The sequence below is a fragment of the Corythoichthys intestinalis genome, chromosome 10 (genome assembly GCF_030265065.1).
Source record: "Corythoichthys intestinalis isolate RoL2023-P3 chromosome 10, ASM3026506v1, whole genome shotgun sequence".
Lineage (NCBI taxonomy): Eukaryota > Metazoa > Chordata > Actinopteri > Syngnathiformes > Syngnathidae > Corythoichthys > Corythoichthys intestinalis.
The window spans coordinates 30,324,833-30,337,387 of record NC_080404.1 but is presented as its reverse complement, the minus strand read 5'-3'; the positions used below and the strand labels follow the sequence as shown (position 1 = coordinate 30,337,387).

The following is a 12,555-nucleotide window of genomic DNA, read 5'->3' as shown; positions in this document are numbered from 1 at the left end:
CGGGCCTACTGCTGTCACCTCGTTAACATATTTAAGTGAAGGGTTCTTAGGAGGGTCGACAGGGAGGGGGCTGGAACAGTGTTTGGCATTTCTATACTAGTCCCAGTAGGTTAGTACGGGTTAGGCACGGTGCCCCCTTGGCCCGCAGAATGTCAACTGGGAAGTCTGGACTGCTCCAAGAGAAGCAAAATATGCATTGCAGTACAGGCTTAATGTCTGCCCTAGTGACATTGCTTGGGAATTTCCAACTGTTCAAAGGTGTTCTATCCATGACTTAATCAATAAATTTATTGGTTCAGTTTGAATTTCTTTTAATGATGCTGTTCATATTTTGATATCTTAATTCCCCAAAATTTAGGAACTGCAATTTCTTTGTAATACAGCGATAACATGTTTTCCTAGTGTTCACTTATAATAAGCAATTCAAATAGCTAGCATGTTAACTAAAAACGTATGCAACTAAGTCTTCCAGCAAAAATGACACAAAAGTGAGCCATCTGGTCTTCTTTCCTGTGCGCACAGCTTGAAGAGAGACTGTGGTTCTCTACTGTGGCAGACGCTGAGCTCACATGGCATCATTCCCTTTGATTTCCCTTCCTGGTTTTTCCTTTTCAAGTTGCTCACATGCTGAAATGTGACCTGTCAATATGTTTGTTTAACACAACTGGAAAGACCGACACCGCCCTCGCTCGCCTTTAAGGACACGAGATGCATTTCGCTAGCTGGAATGTTGTTCTTTCTGTTAAAACATGCACAGGCGGGCTGTTCGGATCATCGTACCTTGCTGGGCTGTTTAGGTTTGGGTTTGATACTAATGAAGACATCCAGCTGCTCCATCAGGGCCGTGATACACTGAGGTTCCACCTCCACATCCTCTTTAATGTCGAACATGAGCACCAGCGGCAGGCAGCCCTGAGGAGGAAAGGACAAAAATGTTGAGAACTGAAGACATTACATAAAATACGAGACCACTTAGGGTCAATGTTTTTCTTACAGTTTACTTTAAAAAACAATAAATATATATTTTCTAAATTAACAGGTGGACATGTTATTTTTATTGATGAGTTCAAATGTGTATGTAAAATATTAAAGTTTAAAAATAACAATTCATTGGCATATTTAAATGGTATTTTCTATAATTAATTTTAATTGGACAATTAGGTAATAAAATAAAAAATGTATTTCAGAAATATTTGATTTTCACTTTTTTCACTTTAAGAGTAACAATAAATGTGAACTATCTAATATCATGATAAAACGTATAATATATATGCATAGACTTCATAATAAATTGACGGGACACGAGGCTGATTAATAGGGGGCCTCTCACCGTCAAAGCTGACTGAGTGGAAACACAAAGAGCTTTTTACATTTAAAATCCTTGTGAATAAATGCTGAAACCCCTGAATTATTTATAGATATGGGCGTAAAACAGTGTCGACTCTTGGTTAAAAGCAAAAAAACAAAAAAACAAAAAAACGGGCAGTTATCATTTATTTTACGTAAATATTGCGAATGTGCTGCTCGTCTTCAAGTCACACTGTGGCGCCGCCTTACCATTATTCTAGTTAATAATTGCTTAAATCCCTGAATTCTTTATAGATATGGACATAAAACAGTCTTGATTCTTGGTTAAAAGCAAAAAAAAAAAAACTGGGCAGTTAGCATTTATTTTACGTAAATAATGTCGAATGTGCTGCTAGTCTTCAAGCAACTGTGGCGCCACCTTATCACCACAAAGAGCTTTTTACGTTAAAAATTCTTGTGAATAAGTGCTTAAATCCCTGAATTCTTTATGGGTATGAACTTAAAACAGTCTCGATTCTTGGTTAAAAGCAAAAACCGGGCAGTTAGCATTTATTTTATGGAAATTTTGCGAATTATAACGCCAATGCCGTAGCGGTTAATTCCTCCCATTGCTTTTTGTCACAACGTTTCAAAATGCATGCAAGGTACGGAAAATATAATGATTACCTTGAAGCCACGAACAAATCACTCCCGAGACAATCCTTCCTGTTGGTATGCGGTACAGCTTTCATACTTTTCAACCTAAATCCGGCATTGGATCGCTGCATGTGTTTGAGAATAACGGCGACCGACTTCGACGTCTAGTGTGGGACGGCCCCCTACTTGAAGGCGTGGCGCAGTGTCTGGGTAATGTGTCCTGTCAATATCATTATAATCTATGATAAATTTAAAGTTGTTTATCTTACTATTTCAAATGAACATTTACAAAAGGTAAATACCTTACGGAGGGGGAAGGGAAATACTGCAAACTGATGGAAGGAGGAATGAAGATATGAAGAAGGATGGTAGTAAGGAGGCAAGAAAAAGATGGAATTCAGGTAAGAGAAAATAAGTAAGGAAACTCAATGAAAGAAGAAGCAATTAAGATAGGGGGAAATGAGAAATGTAAAAGCAATAATAAAGCTGACACTTTGTAATAAAAGCAGGAATGAAGGAAAGATGCTTGCTACCGAGTACTACAAATTGTAACTGCTTTGACATGGCTAAAGACAGACAGAAATGGAGAAACTTGCTGCCCTATACGCAAAATGACAAACTGACTGATTGTACCTGCTCTTGTAATTGGAAATGTAAAAGTTGCGATTAGAGACTTGCTTTTTCAGACATGTCAAAGGACATCTGCAGTTGTTTTGTCGCATTTGTTGTGTTCTTTTAGCCTCTTTGTATTACGCAGGTGTTTTAGCCAGCAAGTGTATTTTTGTTGTGCGCATTATGTCCCTATATTACTATAAAAATCAAATCTCGTGGGCAACAGCATATTAAATCCTTTGATACTAATATCACTTGTAGCCGAGGAAGTAAAAGCAATCCAATAAATACTCCGATTCCCCTGTGGACTTTTTTGAATCTTGAGTTTGGGGAAATTCCGCCAAGTCCAATATGCTTCACATTATCACCACCACAAGACCACAGACATCTATATTTTTGGGGCCGAGTGCTGCATGACGGGCGCTCCTATTGTGAATAGGTGTAATTAGCAGTAGAGTAGTGCTGCTTGTGACAGGCTTCAAATTGGTGCTGTAATCAACAGTCGGGCAGCGAGGGCCCAAATCACAAAGTAGGCTCTGACAGGCAGGACTCCCCATCATAATCATCTTATCCGCTTGACGTTTTATTTTAGACCCTTTTGCTTTATTTCTAAGCTTTTTGTTTTTGCTACACTCCACCTTCACTGCCATCCTTTGCCACACTCATTAAACTGTTTTTCTGGCTGCTTCGCTAGATTCCAAAGCATGAAAAAGCCATGTTCCGATACCACAATAGCTTTGGCATTTGTTAAAGTCGTCAAAGTCAACTAGAGAATAAATGAAGGGAAGCTTTCCAGAAATAATGGCCTTCAGAAAGTGAAGGGTCTTTCACGCCCATGTAGAAGAAAAACACAGACAGTACTATAATAAGAGTCATGCAGTAGTTTTTTGTTGTTGTTTGTTTTTCATGATAAAACCAGGAGTGACTTGCAGCTTGCGTTCCGTTCTGGTATAAAATTCGAGGACGGAACAGTGCTTTGATCTACTAACGTCAGATTTACATACACAAGTGTTGCCAACAAGCCTAGTTGTCTAAGTGCTTTTGTAGTGTAATCCGTTTCCAACAATATTTTTTATTTATTTAGTCCGGCGTCTCTTGTCTCAGTGAGAATCTGACGAGTCGTGTCGATGTGCGCAGCGAACCACCCTTCCCGGTCTCTAGTTGTACGTTCAATTGGCTTACACCCTGACATGTGATCAGCATGGATAGTTAGCTCTGATTGGTTCAAATGCACATTTTTCTGGGACAGTAAAAAAAGAAAAAAAAGAAGCTTGTTGAATGAATGCGATGTAAAATGATAAAACATTTCAAACATTTTTATAAAAATAATTTGTATTTATGTTCTCTTAATTTGTGTCATAAAAGATACATTAAGCATTACATGCAGTTCTTGTGGTAAGACAAATATAACTAAAGTGAGATTGAACACAATAAAGTTTTAAACAAAGTTTTTTTTACTGCAATGAGGTCCAGAAATGCTTGTCTCAAATGTGACACGTTTGGCAATATAGTTAATGCGCACTTTGGACTTATTTTTGTTAATTTACCTGTGTTAGGCTATATATTTATTTCCTTATACTATACAAAAAGTCAATGTTTCCGTTATCTTCAAAATATTTTCCATTTTACTGTGCATAATATAAGTCATTTGCACGTATTTTTTTTAATGTATGTTACTTTTTTTTTTTTTAAATAATATATCAGTCAATAATTACCGTAATTTCCAGAATATAAAGCGCACCCGTGTATAATGTGCACCCCAAATTTACTTGTAAAATCTAGGGGAAATTATTGTACCCGTTTATAACGCGCACCCTAATTTTAGCACCAATAAATAGAAGAATACAAGAAAACAGAGCTCGTGTACAGATACAGAAATGTCATTTTACTGACTGGTGAAATACAGCACAAGCATAGCACATTGGTTGTTCAAAACATTACCATAAACTGACAAAATTTACGGTAATAATATGATTTGACAACTTCTCCAACTTACTGGAATCTAGGAGAAAACAAAACAGATGTGACTTTTCTTTTAAAGGCTGCTGTATAACTCGTTTCATCATGATGAATAAATGTTTCTTCCATGGATTGATACGGTAAAATGAAAGAATGTAAGTCGGAAAATCCGTGAGAGCTTATCGCTGTCAACACGACAGTAACAATAGGAACTATTGTTATTTGGGTTTGAGTTTCCTGACGGACGGATATAGTTGACGGTCACAGGAAGTCTGTGTGCATCCGTTTGTTATGGTCCGAGTTGCGGAGCTGCAATAAACATTGACTCAAATGAGTTCAAGAAACGAAATTCTGTGCTTTATGAAGAGTGAAAAAAGCAGAATTTAACACAGACGAAATCATTCAGCCGATTAGAGTGAAGTATTACTGAAACAAAATGGTGACGTCACGGACCGTAATGGTCGGCAACGGGTCGCCGCATACGTTTCTTTAACACAACGTGGCCGTGTCAAAAAAAAAAAAAAAAAAAAAAAATCGGTTTATATATAAATGTAATATATTTATATTTCTGTCTCTATCCATGTACCTGTTTATAATGCGCACTATGATTTTACAAGTTGATTTTAGGGAAAAAAGTGTGTTACATTCGGGAAATTACAGTACACTAACTTCAATTTTAATATACTGTACATCAAGTGTTCTTAAGTAGTTAAAACTGAGGTTTTCCATTTAGATGTGAGGAAATGGGGGAGAATAAAAATTAGGAGATCGCGGTGAGGGTTACTGGTATTTTTTCATGAAATTTGTTTAGCACAACATTGAAAAAAATAAAATTTTGAATGAAAACCAGTTTCCCATGTATATGTTTATTTAATTTTTGCACTCCTGTTCCTCCATCATACATGTATGCCTTGTTTCATTAAGTGTAATGCAGTCGCCTAATGCATGCATAAAACCTGTTGTTTTACTGTGTGTTATAGTTATAACTGCCAAAAGGAGTTTTTTTTTTTTTTTTTGCATTTCTGTGATTTTAGGTGGTTTGACCCCGAGGGGGAAAAAAATCTGGCTCTGTGGCTACCTTTATGTCTGGGAGTTCCAGCTAGAAATTCTTAACACTTTCACCCCTAGATAAAACCCATCCATTAATCCATATAGCCAGCTTTATCTGCTTATCAAGGTCAGGTTGCAAAGTTAGCAAACAAAGTAGGGAAACCTAGACGTCCCGCTATTTACTTTCACACTTAAAAAACACTCAAAATCAAATGTAACCATTCAGAAAACCACGATTTGACTCTTCTAACTGGCAAGAATGACTTATGATGATAGGCCACAGTAAAGTGGTCTCAGGTTCAAGGGCACCCTAAAAGTGTGAAATATGAAACACCTATTATCTGAATCTAAACCAAATTGTCAAAAATGATCTTGGAATTCTAGATTTAAATCCGAGCAAACCATGGTCATTAGCAACAATCAAGATAATGTGCTTAACTAGCAGCTATGTCTCAGCTTAATAGTTGCCGTTTAACAGCACAAGCACATTTTAGCCAGAGCCAAAGCAAAGCCGGCCAAGGTTCTTCCCAAAACCCAAAGGGTCATGGTGGTTAAAGTCTTGAAGCTTGTGCATCCCTCGCATACCAAGCTGATGTTAGTCCAACTGTGACATCCATTATAGCTACCACACTGACTGGGGAATTGCTATATGGTCAGAACAAATTCTCCCTGCCAACATGAGACCACAGAACCAAATCTTAGAGGTTTGAAGTCATTCCTGGTAACCAGCGCAAAATACACACCATGAGGTACTGCCGGGCGAGGCACACCGACTCGATGGTGCCCTGGATGTAGACGGTGGACTTCTTCTGGGGGCTATTGGGGTCAGGGAAGTGGATCTGGGCGCCAGTTCTTTGGATGATGTGCTTGATATTGCTGCCGTTGCGGCCTTTCATGAAGAGGTGGTGCTGGGGGGCGATGTCCAGGTGGGTGGTGACTGAGATGGTGCTCACCAGGCTGCCTGCCAAGTGCTCCAGTAGCAGAGCTGTCCCACGCTGGGAGGTGAGAAAAACGGTGTCAAACTTAAAACCAGTATTTTTACAAATAAAACAAAAGTAACGAGAAACTGTAAGCGAATCCCTGTTTAAGCGATAAACTCCAGACCCACTCGCTGAAGGTGAAATCCTGTAAAATGTGTTCTAGTTTTAGACACGGTGCAGCTGTGATGGGAGATAAAAACTAACACATTTTTGTACAGGAGCAAGCCACGCTATGCTTGTTTGGTATTTGGCAGACCTTTCTGTGCCAAAGTAGGCATAGCGACGTGGCAAGGGTATGTGCAAGTGTAGCATAAATCCATGATTTCCCTAGGTATGTTAAAACCTGACATTATCGCAAAAGTAAATGGCCCTTTGAAAAAATGATAACCTTCTGGCCTCTCCTCATAGTTTGACTTTTAAGAAACCACGCTCCTGAAGCAACATTTCAGCTCGACTGGTCACATTTTATTTTTGGGGTAAATCCGGAAAGTCAGCTAGTGGCCTGAAATGGCCTGTGCTTGACCTTAAGAGTGTAAACTGTAGAGTGAGCACAAGACATGTGCTGATAACCGGTTTCAAGGTATACCGTGGTACAAGGCCGGCCCAGCCTATACGCAGACTATGCAGCTGCTTAGGGTCCCTGACTACTAGGGGGCCCCCAATCTGGCAACCTCATTTTACACATTTTTAATAGAGCATTGTGAATAATGTGGCGCGCATTGCCATTTATCTATGCAAACATCAATTTTCTTGTCATTACAATCTGGCAACCTGGGGAGTGACGTTGAACCTTCTTTGCAATGATTGGTGCTCAAACTTGCTTGGAAAGTAGATGCATGAATATGTCGGAGAGAATTTATCCTTCTGGGGCAGAGAAACAACAAATCTGATTAATATACAAAATATGGACGTATGGGTTGAATTGCATGTATGGGTTTCACAGTACACTGTGATGAAATGGTGGGCCATAAAATATGGGCCCCTTGGCATTATTTTGCTTAGGGGCCCCAAATGGCCCGGGCCGGCCCTGCCGTGGTATGAAATCGTCAAGGTTTCAAAACCGCCAAAAACTTCTGTCATACCGTCCGCTAAGGTATTAGATATTTTTTATGTCCCAAAAATGCATGAAGAAATCCCTCGCTTGCAGCTGCAAGGCTCCACCCTCCCCCACCATTTGTTGTGAGTCAGCTGTGCTACACGATGGCTGGAGGAGGTGAAACTCCTGAACTTTTTCTCCCATTGAAGAAAATGAAATCGCTGGTATGGGAATACTTTGGCTACAGAAAAGTTACAGACGGCCGCGGCTTAGAGGAGGAGAGCGAACCGACATGTAAAACATGTTTGCGGAGGGTGACTGCCGAGGAGGCAATACCTCCAATTTGATTTCCTATTTTTACTAAATTAAAGGTTAGTAAACACTGTTATGAATGTTTCCCACCAGCTACGAGAGTTAAGTACAGCGTTTTTAGTAGGGTTGTGACAAAATATCGAAATTGTGATATATCGTGATACTTTGTGTCCCAAAAGGTTATCGATATGCTCCTGCCAAGAATCGAGATATCGTTTTAAAAAGGTGTCAATGTTTAAAAAAAAAAAAATTAAAAAATTAAAAAAAGGAACCAACAAGTGGTTATCTAAATCTTTCACCATAATACAACCCCTAGCAAAAAGTATGCAATCGGCAGTCTCGGACGAGCACTCACTCAGACATTTTATCATGTAGAACAAACTCAGATAAAAAGCTTGAAAAAAAATAATGAATTAGTTCAAAAGTGCAACTCTTTAGCATTCAGAAACACTAAAAGATATGAATAAAAAACATTGTGCAACGTGGTCAGTAAATGTTATGGCATGGACTTGATGAGTATTCTTCATCAATTTGGTGCCAACTCTCTTTGATTGCAGTTGCCAGATCATCCATGCAAGTCGGAGCCTTGCTGTGGACCATTTTTTTTCCAATTTCCACCACAAGTTATCAATAGGGTTGGGATCTGGGCTATTTGCAGGCCATAACATTGACTGGATGAGTCTTTCTCCAAGGAATGCTTTAACAGTTTTAGCTCTGTGGCATGATGAATTTTCATCTTGGAAAATGACAAACATATTTACAACTGAAGGGATAAAAAAGCTGTCTGAAATTTCAATGTAAACTTGAGCATTTATTGAAGAATTACCCACAGCCATCTCCCCAGTGCCTTTGCCTGACATGCAGCCCCATATCATCAAGGACTGAGGGAATTTTGATGTCTTCTTCAGGCAATCATATTTGTAAATCTCACTGGAACGGCACCAAACAAAAGTTCCAGCATCCTCACCTTGTCAGAGTCAAGAATCTGCATTGGACAAGGTGATGATGCTGGAACTTTTGTTTGACGCTGTTCCAGTGAGACCTTAAATGGCCCCAAATTATCTAATTGCCTGGCATTGACTGCCACTGACAGCCATACACGTTCAATCGGTTTGAAGTCAGAGGGATGTTGATGTTCATTCGCTGCCACCAGTGTTGGGCACATTACTTTAAAGAAGTAATTAGTTATAGTTACTACTTCTGCCAAAAAGTAACTGAGTCAGTAACTGAATTACTCTATAGTAAAAGTCACTAGTTACCAGGGAAAGTAACTATTTGCGTTACTTTAAAAAGAAGTTGTTGTATGTCAAAGAATTTGAAATTTTCTGAGCAGTATTCAAGTCAGTTGAATAGAGAAGAACAGACAGGTAGTTGTGTTATAGAACCTTGTAATATTCATTGCACCTCACCAGCAACAGATTTATCCTACACTTGAAGTGCAACAAAAATAAACAGATTTGAATTGCTTACCACAGCTGTCGACAAAAGCTTTGCCAGGGACATAAATGACACTTTACATGCACGCTCTTTCCTTTACTTTCGACCAACTTGAAATAGTTTTTATATCTCCACCTCGCAAAGGACAGATTTTCCTCTGAATGCTTTGCCATCATATCCCTCTGCATCTGTTTTGCGTGTGTGTGTTTGCCGCACGCGCTGTTCCGGTTTGTGTGTGAAAACACCGGCTCTGAAGTGCGTGCGCTATTAGGCTCGAGCGTTTACGTCACAGAATGGGGGATCACCTGTGATTTGACAACAACGCAGCCATATTGGAAGCAGGTTTGGCTCGCGGGACATTAAACTTGCCAGTTCGATAAAGAGACAAACTCGTTACTAAGGCAAAGAACAGCTATGTGATCAAACTTAAGGATGTGAACAATGTTGACCCTTACGAGCAAGCCGAAGACAAATGGAGTAAAGATGTCGACGGGCGAAATGGACATTCTGCTGTATTTATTGTTTGGTGTATGTTACTAAACTCATCAGCGATTCCGAAATTACAAATCGCTACAAAGCTACGAACAGTTTTGCTGCAGATGGGTGTAGGACCTGCACATTATGACCGTATCAAACGGCAACTCCATCGTTCTTGCAAAGGTAGGCTATGTGTGTTTACTATTTTCATTGCCATGAACCTAAACGCACCCCAAGTCTTGGATGACAAATAAACAGAGCAGAGTAGACTCGCTACGGCTGGTAGTTTCTTCAATTTATTCAAAGTAAGTAACGCACCACTTTTGACCGTCAGTAACGGTAACGGCGGAAAAAATAATTAGTTAGATTACCCCGTTACTGAAAAAAATAACGCCGTTATGTAACGTGTTATAACGGTGTTATTCCCAACACTGGCTGCCACCCTCCCAGTTAAAATGGATTGGACATCTGCAAGTGATAAACCAATTCCAATTCACACTAGAAGGTTGTTTTTCTGTTAATTAGCTATTTCTAAAATATCCTAGAATGATTTCCTGACCAATGCATCGATAATCATTGTATTGCCATATCGTCAAATCATTGTTATCATGAGCTTTGTATCGCAAATCGTATCATATCGTGAGGTACCAAGAGGTTCTCACTCCTAGTGTTTAGTGTGTCTAGCAGTGGTAAAACAGGTGGTATTTTTTTCTCTCTGGCAACTGTCTGTGTTGAGAAAGAGAGTGTGTGTATAATGTAAACATGATACGAGTCATACACTCGTGCTTTTTATGGAATATAATTCAATTATTTTTGTTCTGATGGTCATAATGTTGAGCCATGGTTTAGGCTCACCTAAAGGACTGCATTTCTTTTAATTTTATTTTGAATATTTTGTTATTTTTAAATTTATTTCAACTTAACATTATACTTACAGTATGTTGTTAGGTTTTGTGTTTGGTTTCTCCTTGTGTGACTTGTCCCTGTGATTACCCATTGCTCTCACCTGTGTGTGTTTTCCCAGTGTATCCTGCAATCTGCATCCACCTGTGTTACCCAGCTGTTCCTCGTCTCGTTACCCCTTGTCTGCGTATATGATGACCCAGTTTCTGTCACTCCTTGTTGCGTCATTGTCTATGTCAGTGTCAGCGTCTATGTCTCTCCAAGCCCTCGTGTTCCAAGTAAGTTTTTTGATACCCAGCCTTTTGTTAGTAACCTGAGTTTTCTGAGTTTTTGGAATCACCTCAGTTTTGGTTTGTACTTTGTTTTTTCTGTTGGCCTTAATGAAATCATTTTTTGCACCGCCCTATCTGCCTCGCTTTTTGTTTCCCTGCAATTGGGTCTACACATCCTGCCTGCCTGCCCGCGTCCCTGACATATGCTCCAATTTGCTAATACGTTTTGAAAGATAAAACCCTGTACAATGAGAAAAAGTTTTTATTCATGTTTTTTTTTTTTTTTTTTAACCCAAATATCTCAAAGTAACACACTTTACAGCTGTAATTGCAATACAGTGAAACAGTGATATTTTGGCTTAAGGTTATCGTTAGAGATGTCCCGATCGATCGGGTCCGATCACGTCATTTTCAAAGTATCGGAATCGGCAAAAAAATATCGGACATGCCTTTTTTTTAATATATATTTATTTTTTAATTAAAACGTTTTCTAATTGTATTTAACGTTACAGACAAAATGTCTTACACTTATCCAGAATCTTTAGTTTTGGCTTAAACTAGGGCTATCATGTCGCGTTCAGTCTATAATGGCACCGTTTTACATATTCATAGAGTTAAAAGGCAACGTTAATGGAGTAGAGAGCATTTTGGGAGCCTCTGAAGCTTTTTTTTTTTAATGGGCTAAAGACTTACAATTCCTCTCTCAACAATTAGAAATATCGTGGGAAGCAATGTGGGGAAGAAAGGTAGTAGTTGATCTTTTTCTTAACACCCTATTTTATTTCCCAACGCAGAGAAGATATATCAATTGGTACCACTACGCACAGTCATGGTTGCACTTCCCATCATGCATTTGGGCAGAAGTTAAATGGCTACAGTATTATTTACTGAAAGCTCAACAAATACACTAGATGGCAATATTTAGTCACAATATACAAGGTCACATTTATCCTTTAAGAATTACAAGTCTTTCTATCCGTGGATCCCTCTCACAGAAAGAATGTTAATAATGTAAATGCCATCTTGAGGATTTATTGTCATAATAAACAAATACAGTACTTATGTACAGTATGTTGAATGTATATATTCGTCCGAGTTTTATTCATTTTTTTCTTAATGCATTGCCAAAATGTATATGATCGGGAAAAATTATCGGGAATGATTGGAATTTAATCGGGAGCACAAAAAAAGCAATTGGATCGGGATATATCGGGATCGGCAGATACTCAAACGAAAACAATCGGGATCGGGAGCAAAAAAACATGATCGTAACAACCTTAGTTATCGTACCGTCAAAATATCATACCGGCGCATGCCTAGTTAGCACTAACATTACAGTTTAGAGTTCAGTGCATAAAAGCACAAAAAGAAATCTTTTTCCCCTTGCACTTGCTTTAGCGTTTACATATTGTATAAACACAAAAATTATTATTTTTGGCTGGAAAAAGAACAATAAATTCAGGTTAGAAGACTGATTCATTTAGATCTGTGTCCACACCACATTTTAACACACTCCATATCCTTGGGAAAACACTCATGATTTCAAACGTCTATGGAACATTCGATATGCATC

At 38.8% G+C, this 12,555-nt stretch overlaps 1 protein-coding gene across 1 annotated transcript in view; it reads right to left on the bottom strand.

Moving 5' to 3' along the window:
- LOC130922699 (protein bicaudal C homolog 1-like) overlaps nucleotides 1-12,555 on the bottom strand; it is a 135,634-nt gene that overhangs the window by 37,670 nt on the left and 85,409 nt on the right. Inside the window, exons 8-9 of the mRNA XM_057847635.1 lie at nucleotides 6,309-6,560; nucleotides 781-912 (exon numbers count right to left, since the gene is read on the bottom strand). Of these exons, the coding sequence (XP_057703618.1) occupies nucleotides 781-912; nucleotides 6,309-6,560 (384 nt within the window). The remainder of the gene's footprint in view (nucleotides 1-780; nucleotides 913-6,308; nucleotides 6,561-12,555) is intronic.